Genomic DNA, 21,672 nt, shown 5'->3' on the forward strand with positions numbered 1-21,672 from the left:
ATTTCCCCGGAGTCGCTACTCATTTTGCATTTGCGGTAGCCAGTCCGTCGCTAGTCGTCCAACAGACGACTTAAACAACAACAACAACAAAAATCTTTTGCACTTTAAAACAAGTTGGGTGGCTGGCTGACGGCCGTCGGCTTGCTCCGCGAGAAGTCATCGGCGATTTTTTTTTTTTTTTTTTAACAAAAACTGCCTGATTTCTCTGGTTTGCAAAACCTAGCAACGGTCGACGACTTACGACGCCAACCAGCTAACGTTAGCTTAAATAATTTAGCTGCTTTTAAAAGTCATTTTAATCGTGTTCGTATTTTTTTTGTTTTTGTTATTAGTGGTGCTTCGTCCGCTTCCCCGCCCCCTCCCCCCGTTAAATTGTGACGTTTTAACAAATTGTTTTTGGTAAAAAAAATAATTTCACAGCGTATGTGTTTTGGGTTTTATTTTTTAATCTTTTTTCTTCTTGCTCAAAGCATAAATTACCGTACTTGCTGTGTATATATCTGGCTGAGTAGCCGTTGTTTACCTCGGTATCTTGTCACCAAGCTGCTACAGCAGCAGTCGGCTTATCTACCAAGTCTGACTTTAATTACGACTAAATCTCTGCTCCATCTCTTTACGGGTAACTTTAGAAAAGACATCGGAGAATGCTTTTATGCATTTCCCCCCCCTGCCATGCATCGACTCTTAACTGAAAGCTGCCAAAGCTGTGATTAAAGCAAGGTAAGTTTATACATTTAATTTATTTATATATATTTTTAGATTCTTGGCAAACTGATGAATAGTGTTAATCAACGTTTGACAATCAAAAATCGTAGCGGCAGCCGAAAAATGAAAATCGCCGTGTTCCTCTATAATTAAGCTAAAGTATATCACTCAGCTCTAGTCTCATTGACATACAGACTAAGCCCGGTTAACAACAGCGGTAATGCCCCGGCAAACGCTCAACTACTACATCATTAAAACATCCATTAACAGTTTACTAAGCGTGTTTGTTTTGCCCAGATTTCTGCTCACATTGTTTATGCAGGGCATTCTTCGGCAAAGGAAAAACACTGATTGAGCCGAGGTATTCTTCCATGTGCCTTTAGACACGGGTTTGATGACTAATTTTAGTGTATTTATTTGAAGGGTCTTGAATATGTTGGGAACTTTTGTGTTATATCATAGCCCTTTTATGATTGGCTATGTGCGCTGGAGCACACTCTGTACATGTGAGTGTGTAATGTGATGGTTTCTTGGAGCCACTGGGAGAATTGCTTTGCCTTTTCCAATGTCTGTGTGGTTATTAGAAGGTAATGGGGCGCTAATTTTATAGTTATAGTTTGATTGCAGATAGCACAGAGTTGCATTAGGGCTGTAACACCTTTTTTATATTTTCGTTAAATGTTTTAATTCGTGCCTATCCGATGTAGTTACACTTTTCTTAAATGTGGCAAAGGCACAGTCCCATTTGTTCCCAATTTTCGCTACGCTTCGGTCTGTGGTTCAACTGTATCACGTTATGTATCTTGTACACCATTGTACATTCCACTACACTAATTCTTAGTACATTATTAAACATAGCTGTCCTGTCTCTCTTCCCTCCACACCCCTCCTTCCCAACTCGGATTGAACTGTCGCTTTCCATTGCTTCCCCCCTTCGTGCATCCTGTCCCCAGGCGCTGGAGTATAGCTTTTAATATCTCCACCGCGTGTCTTAATTGAAGTACATAATTTCCTGTTCAATTTCAAACCCCCTTTTCCTCCACCCCTCCTCTGACATCTCTGTCACCACTGTCTTATCTCTACCGTCACACATCAGTGAGGTGATGAAATGAAAAATGTGCCCAAGCTGTAGTGGCACACCTTACATTTGCAGTCAGATGGGGATGGTTTATTTTTATGTATGATGGATATATGCACTGTCTGTGAATGTAAATATTTTTGTGGCATATTCAGCCAGTGTCTGCACATGTGCAATGCCTTTCATTTTTTGCCATGGGACTGTGTGACTATTTATGTCTAGCTCAATACCTTTGCCATTAAGTAATGCCCTCCAGTCGTTAATCAGGTCTTGAGCGCACCCTAGACGGCCAGCTGACAGACAGGCAAAAACACACAGCCCTTTTTTGCCCAGAGCTAAGGGTCCTTCAAGGCTGATGAGCATGCAGTAAGGGATAGCTCTGAAAAGATTTTTCAGGGGGTGTCCAAAATGAGTGGAGAGAATAGGATGCACTTCACCGTGGAACAAAAAGGAGGAGGGAGTTTAGTTTTTCTCAAATACCATGCAATTACCTTTACCATTACCAGACACAACTGTAACTAGCACTTAAACCACAGCAAGTGGCTCATCTTGAAGGCAGTTGGGTAAATTTGGGATTGCACATGGACCTTAGATCATCATTGATGGCGTCACTCTTTAGGCAGTGCATGTTATGCTGCAATAAAGGTGCAGGTTTTCTGCCAGGAGCAGTGTGGAGTATCTGGGGGTGTAGCACTGATTTTGCATGCCACTGTCCACCTGCCCTACTGTGATACTGAGGGAGCAGTGCAGTAGTCTCTGTGTACATGCAACTCTAGCAACTGTTGCTAATGAAAGCAGACAGAGATTGACACTCTGGGGAGTTTATTCCCTACTTCCAGCATGAAGAGAAAGTACTATACCAACAGTATCGAAACATGTATCGAAATACGCTTAATGTCATTCACATGCAGCAGTAAATTAGGTAGTTTGCCCTGCTGTAATTAGTCAACATAAGCAAAGCATTATAAGTTGAACTGCCAATGGGCAAACAGTATTAAAGATTTGCTTGGTTCCTTTTTATTTTTAACTTAAAAAAAAAAACAACTTCATTTGAACTGTATTTATGTGTGGAAAGTGGTTAGCCACCGTCACTGTTAATGTAACAGTTGTAGTATAAAAATAACTGAAATGTATTAAATGTGCAGAAAGTCTGGCATAAATATTGGTATATGTCATATTGTCATTAAAACATTTCTGAATTAAATTAGCTCAGTCTTGTGACGTTTACCTTAGTCCCAAAATGCAAAAGGATTCAAAATGAGAAATTTCGTCTCACAGAGGCTCAGACTCAATGAATTGTATTACTTCTTTTGCCTTTTTGGCAGCATTGTAGGCAGGAAACACATTACCCATGTTGGCTCTGAATCTAACCAGGCTTTAGGCTGTTGGCATCTAGACACTGTTTTGATTAGAGTGTATTGTAACAATGCCGGGAGGACAAATCTTGGCAGTAACTCCATCTGCAGCCCCTTATCACTAAAGGGGCAGGATCATTTATTTGAAAGGAAACCCAAGGCTTGCTTATCCTTAGTTGACCCTTTGCAGACAAAACATGAACACTAGTGTAAGTTACTATCATTAGCCTTGTTTTCACTGCAGGGCCAAGTGTAAATATACTGTATCCACCATGATTTTTCTGTACAGTGGTAAAATAGTTTATTTTCCTTGTCAGATATTTTGTTGTGGCCCTGGTGAAGCCCCCTGTAGTTGGACTTGTGTGTGGCTTCTGTTGTCAGTCCTCTCCCCCTGTCATTGACCCTATCCCAGGCTTTAGTGTGGTAGTCACTGAGCCTGTGATTATGAGGCTTTTCAAACAACTGGCACAGTCGCGATAGATAACACGCTTAACACCGCCGCAGGGTGCTCCTCAAGTAAGGGTACATTGACAGTAGAATCAGCTGGATTGAATAGGGGGCTGCCAAAAGCCATTAACCTCTTCCTCTGCTCACTGTATTGCTATTTTAATGTCAAGGGGGGCAGGATCTAGATTTACCAAGCAATGGTGTTTGGTTTGGCCATTGTACCAAATGAGTAGTGTTTATGTGGGCACACCCCTAAGGGGGGAGTGTGTCTGTACTTTGTGTTTGCAGTTGTAATAACAGAGCACCAGAAAGCCATAAATGGTTACAGTGTCCTTTGATGGATGTAAACTAGAAAACAAAGCTTTTTAGGTTACATCCATCCATCGTGTAGACCAGGCTTTACTGTTGTTTTGGTATAAGATGGTGATCTCATGTTATGATAGATGTGATCTCCACGTCTTACACTCTCATACCCATATCTGGCATTTCTTGATTGTGAATTTGCAAAAATTGAAGATGCACTCTAAATAGGCAAGGATGAAATTAGTTTAAGTTGTCAGTAAAAGGTGGCAGTTTAAGGAATCTTCTTGTGATTAGTAGCCGCACATACAAACTAAAGGGAGGTGGATGTGTAATTGTCCCCTCCTCCTTATCTAACTTCTGTGCCAATTGAGGGGGCAGGGGCTTTAGGGGCCCACCAAGGGTAAGCTAGGACTGGGTGGAAGCAGGGGGATGGGGGAAGCGAAGCTGAAACCCATCGAGCTGCTGCCTGAGAGTCTTGGCAGGGGTCCAGGGGAATGTTCAATGTGCCGAGGTTTGGTTGGGGCCCCGGTCCCTCCCTCTACTTCATGTTAGCTAATTGGAGAGACGTGGACAGGAGATTGGCATCAGATAGAAACTGACAGAGAATATGCAGCACAAGCAACCATATAATATTCCCATTTCCTTCTCAAAATCAACAGACATCCTTACTCATTATGTAACAGGACTTGGTCCCTACAGCACTAACAAAGCTTGCAGTTATGGCAGTGTAAATCGCACTAGCATGCACTAGCTCTCCCTTCGCTGGGGTCATGGCTTTGGTTGATAATCCACGTCAATTCTTACCCCTGAACACGAACTTGAATACAATCAATGAACTTTATCCGTCTGCTTTTACTTTTATTGATGTATGGATGTAAAGTGGTTTTCACAGCTCAATTTGCACTTCAATATATGACAAATGATAACAATTGGAAATAAAAATAAATCATGTTTGTTGGTGGGAAATCAGGCCACCTTACAACACAAAAACAACAAGAACAGTATTAAAAGGTAGGAAGAATAAAAATAAACATATAAAACAAGATAATAGCTGATATGCAAATTAGCATAGTACAGTAGGCACAAACCATTTAAGGCAGCAGGAATGTCATTTTGCAAGTATTTTTCATATTTAAATATCTTTATTAGTAGTTTTCTCAGTTCTTTTTTTTTTTCTTTTCTTCAACCAATAGCTGCAAGACATTTCTGAGGATTGTTATTGGCCACATAGACTTAGGGTGGGTATTTATTCTTATTAGACCAGTTAAGCCAATTTTTACTTTAAATTAAAAAAATGGTCTAATGTTTTATTTCACTTTGATAGATGTAGGTTTTTTTTGTGTCAGAATATCTGTATCTCATCTGCTGTCCAAACAGAAGGCACTGTTGTGGCTTTTTCTGCCTTTATTCTTTTTCTCTAGGCATTGTTCCTACATCTCTTTGCAGGCTTGCTTTGCTCACTTTCAGAGACTGACTGATTGCTTATACTGCTGGCAGTCAGTAAATTGTTGATGGGACATTGTGTATGCCCATGTGCTTAAACATCAATCTTTTCTGAGTAGAACCTTGTCTTTTCAGCCTTGGGTGTGTGATCATTTGGTGGAAAGTAGGGAAATTTTGGTTAGTCCTCACTTCCTGATATACCTTCAAAGGACTCTTTGATGGTTAAGTCTCAGTTTATGACTCAGGTTAGAATAACATTTAGGTGTGGGTAAGGTAGCCAGATGTACTAGCTGACAGAGACAAAGTGCCACTGGCAATGGTAGAATTGCTGGCACGCCGACAGTGCAGTCAAGCTATAGAAGGCACTCAAAAATAAACACATACACCAACACATTCAGCTTGACAGCTTCTTCTTGAATTCACTAAGCTTTAGCAGTGGCGATGGCAAGGACCAGGCTTTGCTTAGTCTTGTGTATTGTGCTGTTTTTCAGTTTAATGAGCTGCCACTGTGTTAAAGTTTCATATCTGCTTGGCAGAGGCAGCAGCCAAGACTGTGAGAGAGTTTTCTGGAAGCAAACCTCAAAGCTGTTATTTATAGCACAACTGACTCCTAATATGTGGTTGTTTGACTTTTCTTCCTCCCCAGTATTTCCCCCACCGAACCAAAACACTGCTCTCCAGGGGCCATCTCTTCTTTACAGGTTTTACCAACATACAATATGTATTCCACAATTCACTGAGCAAGCCTAGTCTAATAGCAATAAAGTGCACTGTATATTTTCATAGACCATTTTGACCACCGGCTGTAAGCAAAGCCAATATGCACTGTATGCACAGGATGCTTACAAACCGAGCACTCACTGAGACTGAAGGATGGAAAACACAAGAAGATTGTTATTAGCACTTACCAACCGTGGAATTTACAGGCTTGTTTTCCCCAAGCTGTTCAGGTTGAGAAAACACAAATGCACTCCCACACACATTTGTGGAGATTAGTTGGGGTGTGTTGCAGTATTAGCAGGTATTGAGGAATTATTCCCCAGGTAAAGGCTGCCTAAAATGTTCCATGTAATAAGGCTCTGGAGAGTCTCATAGCTTCCATAATACGACAGGAATGGGTGGTTTTCTGAATGGCAGCGGTGGCAGATTTACCACAATCTGTGGTCACGAGTCTTGACTCTGTTATTCTCCCCCTGCCCCAAGAGAGGAAACTCCTCTTCCTACTCTTGTGTTTGTGGTGTTGTCTGTAGCCATTCCAAATACGATTCTCCATGTTTTGATTGCTCTTCTTTTTCGTTTGAAGTCCTGTGTCTCCCTTTCGTTTTAACGCAGAGAATAACATTAGCACAGTTATCCTCCATTTTTCCCATTCTCTTCCAGCCTTGCATTATTTTTTGCCCTCAACCTTATTTTCGCTGTCTGGCTCTTTTGACACTAGTGATCAAGGTGTACGAATATTTCAGCCCCCCCCCCCCCCCCCCCCCCCCCCCAAACTCCACCCCTGTCCTCCAGTCTCTCCTTGGTCTGCCAGCCTCAATAGAGCTTCATTCAGTTTTGTTTCCAACTCCTCTCCAGTGAGGATTCTTTTGGTCTTTGCCCTTTTCCAGCAGTATTTTTTTCTTTCGCTGTGTGCCCTGTCTAGTTCTCTGGCGGCTGTCGTTCTTAATTGGTATTGCTCTGCGTCTGCTTTCATCCTCCGCCTGCTCCCTTTCCTCCATCCCCCCTCCCTCTTTTCTGCATCCCTGGCGGAAGAAGACAGGCATCAGACTGTCTGCTCCCGTGTGTGTGTCTGTGCTTTTATGCATGGTTGGTGTGTGTGTAGTGAGTTTCTAACCCCTTTCCTGTATAATAACATGTTTCTTGTCATGTCTCCTCCTCTGTAACTTATCCCCACATATAGAGATATTAAGCAGTTGTATTTAGCATAGTAAGAAAGGGGCATCCTGCTTGGATATGAAATCATGAGTTTCCAGTGGTCAGTTTGGTCAGTAGTCAGTTATAATAGTTCTAATACACAATTGAGCTCTGTAGTTACAACATGGAGACACATTTCTTTTTCTTTTTCTTTTTGTTGGGTTAAATGCACCTTTGCTTTGATTTTTGTCTTTTTATCTGCAAATCTCCATATGTCATTTAACCATACCTTTTAAGGGCAAGAATATGAGCTGATTGCTGGTTATTGGCTGTGGTGTTGCAAGTCCCTTTAATTTAAGAGAACCTTAAGTGACACACGCTGGCTTTGTAGGTCATTAATGTCAAAATGGGAAATGTTTCCCTAATTGCAGAGTCTTACTGCCAGAGGGGGTAAACCTGATGCTGGGGAGTGTGGCAGAGAGCGATACAGCCCAGAATCACTGCTGAAGAAGTGCTGCTGTCAGCAGTACTGAGGAAGGGGGAGAGAGGCAGGTAATGCAATATGTAGGGTCAACAGAGGTCAGGAGGGAAGCTAACTTTGACGATGACTACATAAGCTCAAAAGTCAACTGCCCGCTCTCTGATTTCACATTCACATGCTGTTAGGACATTACCGTAAATGATATTACAGAATGTGACACATAGGAAATCAGGATAATAACTTTGTTGTTTTAATACTTGGAACTGTTTTTGTCCAACCCTCATCGTGACAGCAGTACTTGTAAACAGACACTAGTGCAATCTTTTGTGTATAAAGACTATCAGGATCAGCTGTAGTGGAAGAGGCTCTGTCACTAGCAAATGAAAGGAAAACAAAAATAGTTTCTGTCACCTAAAACTCCTTTGTCCAATTTTTTCTTCCAGTCGCTCCAATTTGTTCCATTGGCAAAGCTTTTCATTCACTTTTTTCCTATTCCTATTCTAGATGTTTATAGCAGTGCAGCATTTTATATTATTTTCTTGTTAGGTGGCCAGAAAAAGACTTAATACTATATTTAATAATGGTCTCAAATACTGAAGAGCATTAATAAAGAGTAAGATTACTTCACATGCAGTATACTGTTGTCAAAATAGAATTTTTTTGTTGCACATTTATTTGAAGTGGTTTCAGTGGTCATTTTTCACAGTATCGATGCAGCATCATCAACAGCGTTCAGTGGGGCTGTTCGATATATATCGGATGACGATATAAAAACGTCTATCGTTTCATTTTATGCTATTGTTTGTTTCGTGGTGTCGGAAAATAAACTGTTTCCGGCAATATTTTTTTCATCGTTTTGATGGTCACTGTAGTGGCTATATTAATTTCTTAAAGTTCTCTCTTTCTCTTATATGTAATATAACCACACTACTGATGGACAAGCGCCTGTTTTTATGCGTTGTCATTAGCAACAACGACGGTAACACCTTCGCGTGTCCGCTTGTTTATGTTCCACATAAACCTTTCACAATAAAGCTCAAGATCCTGTTGAGACTTTTCAAAATAAACTGAATCACGTGATAGAGCAGATTATTTACGGATGAGAAGTAAAAAAGAGCCGCCAGGTGCTAAAAAATAAACCTTAGACTTAAACGTTAGAAGCTTTTACCCGCAGCACGCCGTGTAATAAATACAAAGAAAACGGCGGCCGTTACAACTTATGTCTAAAAATGTATAGTTTCATGCATCGGTTAAAACACTCGACTCCAGGTAAAGGACGCACAGCTGGAAACACTTCACGCAAGTCGAGCTGCCCGAGATTCACAGAATTTACAGAAAATGTTAAATTTTTGTGATTTATATCGTTATCGGGACGATAGAATTCTTATATCGGGATATGAGATTTTGGTCATATCGCACAGCCCTAGCGTTCAGTGAGCTGCTGAGATAGCACAATGAAAAATAGGATTGTGTTGAGTGTATGCGTGAATGTAGGGGAGAAAGGAAGAACAATGAAGCAGGAAAAGGAACAAGGAAGCTAAAATACAGTTGGAGGAGCAGTAATGCAAGATCTGTATGTTTGCCCAAACCCCTTTATATGATTCCTCTTCCGTTGCTGCCATAGAGACATTACTGCACCATCAGACTGTCTCATTGAAGCCTCTCCTGTCTTTGTGATTGACAGCTCCCTCCCACTGCCAGTGGGCAACACAGTGGGAGACAGGCCTTCTATTAGTCTTCTGTTAGGAGAGTTATGATTCATTCATATATTCAGACTTTGATTCATATCCATGCTTTGTGTAGGCACTTTTTTTTGTTCAGTTGTGGTAGATAACACACATTTATCAACATTGGGATTTTAACTAATGATTTTTCATCATATTGATTATTATTGTGCTAATTGTTTCACTAAACCAGATATAATGTCAGTCTTATGTATGTATGTATGAATGTGGAAAAATGCATTATTCCCTTCACTGGATATGACACATGCATTGATGTCCATTGCACTTGGTGAAGCCTAAAAGCATGCACACAGTCACTGCCTGTGTCCTAGCTCATGCCTTTAATAGTTTCCAGGAGCTGTCACTAAAGCTGAGCCAAAGCAAATGGAGACTGAAATGAAGTACTTAGTTTCCCCTGAGCCCTCAGGCTAGCTATCTAGCTAGTTTGGAACCACACTCCCACTAAAAGGAGATCTTCGTTAGAAGAACTCGTGCTTTATTTTGTCTGTTGGCCTTCATGTTTTCTTCCTTTTGCTCTTTTAAATCCTTTCCTCTTTTTCCCCTTGAAAAAATTTGACTCATTTGTTGTTTTTAAGCCAACCTTTTTATGCTAACCTTCGTTCTTCTTGTTCACACTCACTTCATCTCCCCCTCTGTCCCTTTCCTTTTTGTACTTGAGTAGTCCTCCTCTTTACCTTCTACATTTTAGTTTCTGATCATGAGGGAAAGTGTTTATCACAAGTTCCTGGAATGATTTTTGTATGCAGTGATGCTTGTAGATGGAAATGGGTTTTTTTTTTTAATGTTCTCTGAGTGCACGTTGGCCCTGACTTATAAATGGCTCATAAGGAAGGTACTACAAGTTAATGTGTGCTTTTGAACATGCTTGAAATCCCCTGAAATTAAAAAAAAGTAACAGTAATATTGCATTACCATTTAAGTTCATTTAAAGTTTAAAAATGAACAAAATAAACAATTTACAGTGTGGGACCAAGATGTTTCTGTATAACTCTTGATGTCCAAAGTCTGCAATGCAGATCATACCAGTTATAATGTGTAGAAGTATTCCTTAATTGTGCTCTTCTTTTTTTTTCTTTTTTACTCATTCTTTCCCCTTCTTGTTGAACAGCTGAGAGAAGCTAGCAACAGAAGAAAGAGAACCATTTGATGGAAGAAAAGAAAAAGAAAAAACAAGAAGAAAAGACCAAGAAGGAAATTGCTCAGAAAAAGGTGAATGTAAAACCCCTATTAAGGCTTTGCAGACATTTGAGTGCTAATCGAGTGATGCTGACTTGTCCACCATTTTTAGACATGTGACAATCATTGTGATGGTCAAGTTAATAACCGGCAAGTCAGACAGGCCTTTGGACCAGTCAGTGACCCCCTGTCACTAGGGAAACGTGTATTCCCCAACCTCTTGGTAAAAACCTCCTTGTGGTTGCTAGCATATTGCTGCAGTCTTGTTTTGAGTGGAAGTGGCAGCCTTGTAGCCTTGTAGCCTGACCAGCTACTCTCTGAGCTGTGCTGAAACCGTAAAAGTGTGATGCACAATGGAAATGGACAGTTTGCCCTCACAGTAAAAGTTGCACACTTTGAAACATGTTGGCTGCAACGCCGAAGTACAGCTTTTACTGTGAGGATGAACCCTCTCCATTTCTGGTATATAAAGTACTTCCACTTCTAGCTGGCAAGTATTTGCAGACGAACATGAAAAACTCTAGGCAACCGTGGCCATCTGTGAGCAACCAAAGTACCACCTTAGTTATGACCGATTTCACCAAGCAAAAGCCCAAACATCCAGCGACCTAACAAACAGTGATTGTATCATGTCTGATATGTCTCGCACAGTGTGCGCATGACGTCACGTGAGAAACCTTAGTGCTATCCATTACACACACTTTTCTGTTATTAAAATAGATAGGATACTAGCCTTCACTTAAGTTGCCCCTGTGCATGGAGTGGTTTTATTGTAAGTGCTTAATAGTAATAAAATAAATGGAATCAGCCTTGGTTGATTTGTTGAAATGTAGGCAGCAAATTTCCATTAAAGGACCAAATGACTACTTCTATTCACTGATGTCTTGAAACGATAGGCTCACTTTATTCGGTAGCACTAGTCGTTTGATTTATTTGTGAACATCATACTTTAACTATTCATTTCCTAAATCAGTTTCTCTTCTCCTCTGCAGGCTGCTGATCAGAAACCCAAAGGTGAGTGTCATGAGCAGACAAACTACACCCTCTCATATACTTCATTTTATAACACTACATTCCAGCCACTGATGTACATTAATCAGCTCTGATTAATACATAAAGGCACACACATTATTTATGCATTATACACACGTAGCATTTAGCATTCTTGTACACAGATGGACACACACATTTTGCACATGCATGCACAATTGTGCACAATCGGCACGCACACATGCAGACGCTCATTAGAGCAAATACAGGGGCGTTTTAATGCAGAGTGACGCTCAGTATGCCAGGAGCACCAGGCAGTGAGGCGTGAGGGGACCCAGACAGCTCACTGAGTGTGCTGTAGGTAAAGCGATGGGGGGATGGGCTATAGAAAGAAGGGAGAGGATGAGTGGGATAAAAGAAGGCTAATGGTGTTCAGCTGAAATGCAAAACTAAAGGAACAGTGTCCTCATATCCCCTCTGCAATTTCTTAAGATGTTAAAATAGTTTCTCAGTGTTCTTGTTCCTGTGATAAGTTTGTAATTTGGATTGTTTAAGTAAGACATGTGTAAGGATCTGTACAGACAATAGATTTGCATGCTTTTGTTTTATAAATAGATTTCTAAATAGAGTTCTACTTTAATGCAGTAGCTTACATCCATATGCATACTGGCATAAAATTAAATATGGAAGCGTTGTGTCCCAGCTGTCTGCATTAAAAGGAATGAACAATTGTTAGTTAAGAACATCTAAAATGCTCCATTGCCTCTATAATTTGCGATCGTCATATCTGCTTTCAAACCTGAATCTTCATACATCATGGACGAGGATAATTATCAAGCACACCCTCTCGCTTTGTTGTCACTTAGCAACACAGTGAGGTTATTCCTGTGTTGACACTTAAAAAAATGCTGTTAATGCTAAATACCTAAACTAAAGGTTTCTGTTAATGCATGGTAGTGTTGGATTGAAGATGGCAGAAGATTTCATCCTGTCTGGGTTTTTTTTCTTAGTGTGTCTCTTAGCACCTGCACTTTGCCAGTTTGAGCAGCAGTTTGGCCATCTGGGTGAAACTGTGAGGCTTTAACAAAGGTCACCACAGCTTGCCTGGGACTCTGACCTGCCTATTTAATTACCCTCCCTGTGTTTCACTGCACTGCCTGTGAGTTTGACCTATTAACCAAGTTTCAAAGCTGCCTACAAAGCTGAATGCATCCAATTTCAATAAGCATTTAATGCCACTGTTCTTCTGCTTCAGTGAGAGATTAAAATATCAGACTCCTCCAGGGCTACAATTCAATTCAACATTTGTATGACTTCTGCTTGCATAGTACTCAGATGGGGGCTTGTCACAAATATTAACAAAGAACATCAGGAGTGAAGAGGCACATTTTATAGTGGGTTTTCTTTTCTCCAATGTGATTGTACACAGGACATATTCACTGAGATCTTTTCCAGAAACAGTTTGTACTAATATACGTTACTTTCGCACATGTATGCTGGCATTTACAACAGAAAATGTATGTTTTGGTCACCGATGACGCATTAAAGGCAAGCAGGACTGCTGCACGTTTATTTGTTTTCTCAAACTTTACCAATGACCCGCATAATGCATTAGACAAGGAGCACAGAAAAGATTATGTTGATGTTAGGCTGTAGCCGTCCACCTAACCACAGGATGTGGCCAACAATACGTGTCACAGGCTGTTTTGTGTTGTGAAAGCCTGCGTTGTTTCTTTGTGCATCTTCCTATTTGTCTTCAGAGATCTTGTATTTAAATATGAGGCAATACCTTTTGACCAGTAATGTGTTTTGGCCCTGCAAATCTGCAGCTGTTGCCATTTATTTTTTTTAAACCAAACCTTCCTATTTAGTGCACTGAAAGTAATTGGATGCATTATATACATGAGCAGAAATGTGCTATAGCCACCGGTGGTGCTCTGAAAAGCATGTTTATAGCCATCTTCACTGTGCTGCTTAGTTCAGGAGCCCTTTTAATAACTTGCTTTAAAATGTAGGCACTATATATAAAGCACATCCTGCTACACTAATGTTTCCATTGTTAGATTTGAAAGCCAGTGTGCCAAATAAATGTCTAAATAATGAAAAGCATAGCACAGTCTTCATATTTTCTTGCTGCGCTGTATGAACTGTGTATGTTGGATGTGTGATGCAGCAATTGAAATGCCAAGAAGGGAAGGGGGAAAAACTCTTTTTAGGAGAGAACCCCATGGATTAGGGCACAGTTACGAAGGGAAAAAAAGGGAGCAAGAGAGAAGAAATAGGAAGTGTAACGAGCTGTTTTGGTTCCACATAAAAGCAAAAATGAAGAAAGGAAAAGAGTAATGAAGCAGCGAGCAGCAGACAAGTGCCAAAAATGACCGTCAAGAGTCAATGACGACACTAATATAGCAGAGGACTAATGACATGGAGATTTATTTTATGGTGTGTTTAATGAGATAGAGAGGGAAAAGGACATGGGATGAGAAACTGATTGCGTTTATGTAGTGGGTAGTCATGCAAACAGACAGATAAAGAAAGTAGGTGAAAGAAGACTAATCGAGAAATCAGGACTTCTGTGAGTTTGCTTATAACCTCCCATCTGCAATAGCTTTTAAAAGGAACGTGGCATCGACTAGAATGAGATGGGTTTTCATGCATGACACTAAATAATAGAGGTGTAAGTGTGTGTGTGTCTGCTCGCGTGTGTGCACGCAAGACGAGGGAAATCGGTATGCGGTAGTGATTTGTGTCTTTCCATCCATATCAGTGCATTCTGTCTTCCTTATACACTTTCAGAAATTCATAGTCACATACACACTACCACTCCCCACCCTCTCTGCCTTTTTCTGCTTTCCTCTCTGCAGGCCACCCTGGTCCCAGGCATTTCAATTTGTTTGCGGTAATCGATCTCGGCCTGGCGCGTTCATATGTATGAAAATGAGATAAAGCTTCGGCGCACTGGAATTAACTTCTCTGCCCCCTATTAGGCATGGAGCTTCACAGAATGCAAGGTTCCAGGAGGCAGTGTCCCATTGCCCCAACCCACCCCCACTCCCTCCTACACGCACGCACGCACAGACAGGCTGGACCTCTGCCTATACAGAGGCTTTCCATCCTCCCCCCTCTTGGTCCCCATTACCTCAGAGACGCTGATTATTCACCCCCAGCACAAACGCACCTTCATCACAATCTTTGCTCCTGCTGCAATCACAATCAGTCGATTTGACTGCTACACATATCTACTAACCTTGACAAAAGCATGTGCACATACACAGACAGAGACACAGGGTACATAGTGAGTTTGATACCCACAGCCATCAAAACGTGCTCATTGCAGCGACTTGGAGCCTTTCAATATGTTTTTAGTGAAGGAAGCTTACATTGTTTAACTGCAAAACTGTCAAGATAATAATGTCCTTGCCAAGATTGCTCTTAGCATGCACAAACACATGTGTGGACATACTCACAAATATGATTGAATTTGTAAGAAAACATGGCCCAAACAGGAAGTTAGACAAACGGAACTGAAAAATACAACAAATTTTTTTTTTGAAAACTACATTTAGAAACAAAAAGCCACAAGTACCACCACGCTGTGTCTCTTACATTCCTACTCTCCGATAATCAGAAAATCTGCAGTCTCTGTTTCTCCTGCTTGTGTGCTTTTCACTGATGAAAGGTTGGAAATTTAATGTGCTGTCTGTCAGTACCTCGTTCCTCACTCTCCTCTTTGACCATGCTGCTACTTCCGCCTGTTTCATTACCCTCTACGTGTCCCAGCGACCGCATCCGAGGAGAAACATATTTACACGGTGTCACCATGGTGGTAACAGCATTATGTTTTCAAAGTGGCAACAGACACACATAAACACAAGTGTGTCCTTTTAATACCGCATTGGATTCATTCGCAATTTCACATGCTATTAATTGCGTCAACACAGCTCAAATGGAATTTCATGAATTGCAATCTAATTAGAGGCTAATTTACTTTAACATTTGGGCTGCTTTTTTCCGCTGTTAAACACATTTCTAAACACTGAATGAATTAATAGTGAATAGCTTGTGAATTACGTCCTGTGGATTTATGACTGCCAAGCATAATTGTTTTTCCTTTACCCCCTGTGTGCTCACCCCATATGAATGTCAAGTGTTAGGGGAAAGTGAGGGATGTAGGAATGGACCAAGGGAAGCGATAAAGGAAAACAAGGGGGACGCTCAGACTTAAACAATGCTCTCCTCCCTCCGTATTCATGTTGTATGATCACTCACAAGCTGCTGACAAGAGAGCCTCACACACCTCCCCCATCACCTTGTTCTCCCCCACCGGAGAGCTGCTTTATGTCAAATACCAGGCAGATTAATAGGATGTAGCGAGAAGGATATGAATGACACTTAAGCCTGTTTTTGAAGCGCAAGGTCTATGCCAATTTGTTTGTTTAATGTTCTAAAACTGTCTGGTCTCCCCCTCATATGGCAGCTTGCTCCCCCAAAAAGGTGATCTTGTCCATATGGCAAATTATACTTGTAGCTGACTTACAGTTCAAGTTCAATGATGTCCATAATCACCGTGACCCATAGGTTTGGGAAGCCCAGTTTTAAGTCCTCAGCCTTTTGGCCCTCCCATTTTGGTTTTTTTGAAGAAAAAGTGACCATCAGCAGCCAATACTTCATCCAAAGACTTTATGGGTGCCTCCCATGTATGCAGAATTAATAATTAAGGGTTCTGTACTTGATTGTTTAGATAGTTGGGCATAGAAGTCTATGGGGATTGACTTGTTTTTCACCCATGTAAGTGGTCTTTTGTATAAAATGTAAGGCAATAATGTCTAGGACCTGTAGTCATAAAATACCTATGTATGAAAATATTCTTTTGTAGACCCCCAATGAGTTCTGCTCAGATTGTTAAACTGATACTCAAATTGAGCTCCCTTGACTCTAATAACACTAACATTATAACTGGGGCAAACTTTGTTCCTCATTTATGTATCAGCCTTTAAAAGTTTACCAACCTTGAATCACACTATGGAGCTATCAGAGCCAGAAGGATTCACAGCCGATCGTTGCACTCAGGCACTGACCTCGGAGAGAGGTGTAGTGCGATCTCGTTAAGGCTTTTTCCCCGTTTGAAGTTGGCTGGTTTTGGGGTTAAAAAGCAAAACGGGGGTTCTTGAGGCCACTCTGTAATAATACTAACAAGCAGGTGAGACACGGCTGAGATGAACCTGGCACAGCCAGAATATGGCGGCACTAATTATGGAGAGAGTGTAGAAGAGGCGTGGTGGGAGAAGGGGTCACAACAGGCACATGGAGGTGCATTAGGCAACTGTCAGTCTCTATAGTAGTGGTCCTTTTATAGGATGGGTGAGGGGTGAGAATTTTCTCTCTCTCTCTGTGGGTTTTTTTTTTTCCTTTTCTTATACAGACAGATGGGGCTCTCTATAGACACACCCACTTGACCATTTGAGTGCAAAATCGGACACACACACATACATTTGCCTGTAAGCGAAGAGTCATCTCATCGAAACAGCCAAACCTAATTTCTTTGTAGAACCAACGTCTCTTTGCAGAACATTGCCATCTGCTTTATACTCACAATGCTTGTTGATTATATTTAGACATTTATTACACTTGCTATAGAAAGTAACAAATTACAGCAACTGGCATCTCCAGGTAAACAAGAATATTGTGCCAATTGTGAGAATTGTAGATGAAATGCACAGAGCAGTGTAATGAAAGGAGTCCAGATCAGATTTCTGGGGAGGGACTTGACTCTGATGATGTGGTGATTGTGGTGTTAGTGCCTCTGCTTACATATTGCCTGCAAATTTAGTCTGTGTTCCACTACTTTTGCTAGGGTATAGACATGCTTTCTTTCTTTGCCTTGTTTACATATGCAAAGAGGAAGCACTGCAGCACACACAGTCGAACACAGCTTGTAAAAAGTTATTGTGTGTAATGCACTTTGTAACCTTCCAGGGGTTTTCTTTACCTTTTCTGCTTCTTGGGTGCTGTTACATTGTTACATAAATTTAGCGCCGTGTAGGGCATAGAAGCCTGTGCGTTGCGTCTGTCCCTCCCCCCTCTATAAACATGGCTGCATAATAAAGTGGCTCAGCAGACAATAGAAGAGATGCGTGAACCTGCACTGCCTGGCACTAAGCTCAAGGAGCAAATCAGTTCTTTATAATAGCAGATACCCTCTTTTTTTGTGCTTCATTCGTGGATTTTCAGTTCTATATGTGATTTTGTTATATACTTCAGTTTGCTGCTGAAGTTTTTTGTTTTTTTTAAATGTTTTTTTGCAGACTATTCTTAAGCCACTGATCCTTTTGATTGTGTAATTAACCATTTAGTGAAAAGAATGGCTTTAATTAAAACTTTGGTGCGAGGTTGCAGAGAGTCCTTGAGCTGGAGGGTTTAATGGAATTTGCAGGGCACTTGATACAGATGCTTACTTAATTGGCTCTCATTTTCAGGTTCAGTTAGAGGCACTAAGGGCCAGACCACCACATCATAAAAGCCTAAATTTGGTTTTCACAGCACTAGTTGAAGATTCAGATAGTTTTGTATTTACAATTGCTAGTAAAACAGTTATTTCCAATAGTCCATTTGTCTTTCCTTGCAGTTTTAAAAATTAGTTTCTTATCGAGATATTGTCAAAAAGTTGTAGTTTGATTTTGAATGCCCAGTAAATATGTCTTCAGATTCTTTTAAATCCTGCTTGTGAGTGAATATTTATAAAATGTTGTTTGTTTGTTTTTTGCTTTTGTTTTTTTTTAAATCTGAGTTAGAATCTCTAAGAAAAGATACTGGACCTTTTAGAAGAGCTTAATAAACAATGAATTCCTGTTTATGCAAAGCTGAATTAAAATGTATTATGAATTTATTCAGTAAATTTCATTGCTATTCCCAGTGAACCAGCATATGCTTCACTTTCCTCTTTTAATCTTTTATACTTATACACTTATCAAAGGGACCCCCTCCACCTTCCACACACACACCTCTTATTTTTCTTTTTTTCTCCTTGGCTCTCTTTTTCTGTAAACCCCACCCCCACCTCTTCAAAAGCACTTAACCATCCATCATGGATTAGGAATCTCTCTGAGCAAAATGAAAGACGTGTCTCATTAAATGTATTTATGTTTGTGCAGTGTAGAGGGGAACAGTGTCTGTACTATTTTTCTCACCTCTTACGCACTCAGACAGCCATTTTTGCTGTCTCATTTTTGTCTGTCTACACACACACACACACACGCACATTACTTCCCTCTCAGGAGAGCATTAATTCTCATTCTCAATTCTGATGTACTTATTAAATACAGATTACACTGAGGGTGGTTACACATTATCCAGTTTGGAAGTGTTATAGAAGAGATGTTTTTAAGCTTCCCTGTAAGGAAGTTTTGACAGCATGATTTAAAAAAAAAAAAGTTTAATAGTTATTGTATATGTGTGAAAGACACATACCCTTGTTACTACCACAACAAACAGATTGTATTGTGTGTGTGCGTGTGTGTGTAGCTGATCAGACAAAAAAAAAAGATTTTCCTTTTTGTAACAGAAATGTGGAGAACTGGAAGCAAAAGATGTATAGTAGAAACTTTGGGCTGGATTTTGAAGAGACACCAAAGAGAGAAGAAAGAAGGTATAAAGGCAGGTTGTATGAAAGGGTGAGATTTGGAGTGGAAGGATAAGGAAGTGGAAACAAGAACATGGCAAGGAAAAAAGACAGAAACAAGACATGGGTGAAAAGAGACAGAAAGGCTAGAGATGAGGGATCAAGATGGATAAAGGCCCTGAGGGAGAATAACATAGTGAGCAGTGAAAGACAAGGAGACATGGAAAAAAGGAATGGCAAGAGAGTGAGTGAGCACTGGGGCTACGAAGCAACCTGCTGGTGGGAAGATGAGGGGAGAAACAGGGGTGGAAACAGTGGGTAGAACAGAAAGGGAAGGGGGCAGGGCGGCGTGTATTCACCATACCGACGTACGATTGGCTGAGACAATGTCAGGCGGGCAGCGCTGAATTAAATCAGATGTGCGTCACCAGCTGCAGTTCCAAGCCAACAGCCAACCACATACTGCTGGAAGGGGGAAGGCTCTTCTTATCCCTGTCTCTCTCACAGTCTCCCTCTTTCTCTCTTTCTAAAAACTCAATTGAATTGGATGAAAACAACTATGAAAGTGTCTTTTTGCCTGTATGTGTCAAATGCTATGCAAAATATAAAATTCTTACCTTAAATGTGCGTTTGTATGCCTGTGGAATAACACTCTTTGTGTATGGGAAGTGGATTTTTTAAAATTTATTTTTTAAAGATCATTATGTTTTGATTTCAAATAAAAAGAATACAAATACTTAAAATACTTTCTACAGGAAAAAAACATATATTAGTGAGTGGTTGTAATTTGTATTTCTTTCTGATACAGATCAATGCAAATTCCCCTGCTGTTAGTGTGTTTCAGCAGGTAGGCACCCTGAGAGGGCCTCTGTTTTCAGCTGTGCTTTTGGACAAGCTTTTGGCAGCCACAGCGAATACCTCTGCACTCTGATTTATTTTAACCTCCTATGCGGTAATGTTGGCTGGTGTGTGCATGTCACTGTGTGGTTAATTACTACCACTGCAGTATAGGCCTGCTGTAGGAGTAGTTTAGACTCTCATACCAGAGAGACTGAACCCCTAAATATAGTTGCAAGCAACTATGGTCAAAGGGCAATAACCTTCAAGCGTTTGGTGATCTCAGTGGGCAGTTTGACCCCATCTTATCTGAATGACCTTATAGTACCATCTCACCTCACTGGAGCGCTTCCCCCTCAGACTCTCAGAGTAAAATTGAATTGAAATTGAATCTAATTTAATTTTAAATTGAAGTTGAACATATTCAACCCATTCACACGTGTAGTATTTTGGCAAACAGGACCTTGAATCTTTTTATCACTATAGAAAATGCTTATTAATTACCAATGCAAAAACATGGTTATCAACACACCCAATAAGGTGAGCGTATTGCATTATATTTTATTTTAGGTTTATTTGTGTATTTAAATTTATAATGTTTAAATATTGAAAATGTAGGTCTTAAATGGTTCTCTTCTGCAAATATATTATTTGCTAAGTACTTTTTGACATGTAACTGAGTAATAAAAGCAGTCGCCTCTGTGGATGACCTCCATTTTCACCTGGTTAGACTGCACCTGCAAACTGGTAAGCCTTGTTCTGCTCTGCCACCAAAGTGAGCTTTGGTTGGAGCACTGGCCTTCTAGTTCACAGCAAATCTCAGTAGCAGAACAACTACTAGAGTCTGTCCAACTAAGGGACGAGACCCTCTTTGGGCAAAGAGCTGAGTGATATTGGGGAATTCCCCAGCAGTGCCCTGACTAGAGAGAATGCAAAGGTAGGGAAGGACACAGCATTTTTTTTTTTTTAGTTTTATGGCAAGTGAACTTTTAAAGGGACATGCCAGGGTGTTGTCCGTTAGTAAGTCAATCACATGGGTTTGTTCTCTTTGACGAATATAAAAATATAACATTAGTTGCCAAGTATACATCTCAGATAATGACTTGCAGCCACAGCTCTGGCCTAATATAACTAAAATGAGCATTTTTCTTTTTGTTTTATTTCCTCCTGTTAAATTCTAAACTTGGGAGGTACACCGGATAGTTAAAAGAAAAATGGATTGAAAAATTGGATGCAAATATTATTGTAAAGTTTTTCTTAGCTTGGTTGCACTATAAGAAGTTGAGATCACTCAATTATTTTTAAGTGGATAGGCATTTGCAGCCAATAAGAATAAGAAATTAATAACTAAGTTAATTAACTAAGTAATAAAGAAAGAGAATGTAAATACAGATAATAGGATATTTGCAGCTTGGACTAATTAATTTCTATTCCATTTATTTTTCAATCGAACAAACTGGCCATCCTACCTCTACAAATACAAGAACTGTCTTTCTGTCCCTCTCCCACTCCCGTGAGTCAAGGCAGTCTCAGCTGTTGTGTAGAATGGTTGTGTCTATCCAGGGACTATAGAAAATAACATCATCAACTATTCATCATGTATTTTCCCTTGGACCAAAAAACTGTAATTCACAGCAGCT

General features: G+C 40.4%; 1 protein-coding gene across 1 annotated transcript in view; it reads left to right on the forward strand.

Annotated features, from left to right (window-relative positions):
• The first annotated feature begins 732 nt into the window (after window positions 1-732).
• Window positions 733-21,672, forward strand: part of tnrc6c2 (trinucleotide repeat containing adaptor 6C2) — a 55,478-nt gene continuing 34,538 nt past the window's right edge. The window contains 3 exon segments of the mRNA XM_085161692.1: window positions 733-10,243; window positions 10,520-10,620; window positions 11,580-11,601. Of these exon segments, the coding sequence (XP_085017818.1) occupies window positions 10,558-10,620; window positions 11,580-11,601 (85 nt within the window). The 5' untranslated portion in view covers window positions 733-10,243; window positions 10,520-10,557.

The sequence above is a fragment of the Neolamprologus multifasciatus genome, chromosome 6, assembly GCF_963576455.1.
Source record: "Neolamprologus multifasciatus chromosome 6, fNeoMul1.2, whole genome shotgun sequence".
Taxonomy (NCBI): domain Eukaryota; kingdom Metazoa; phylum Chordata; class Actinopteri; order Cichliformes; family Cichlidae; genus Neolamprologus; species Neolamprologus multifasciatus.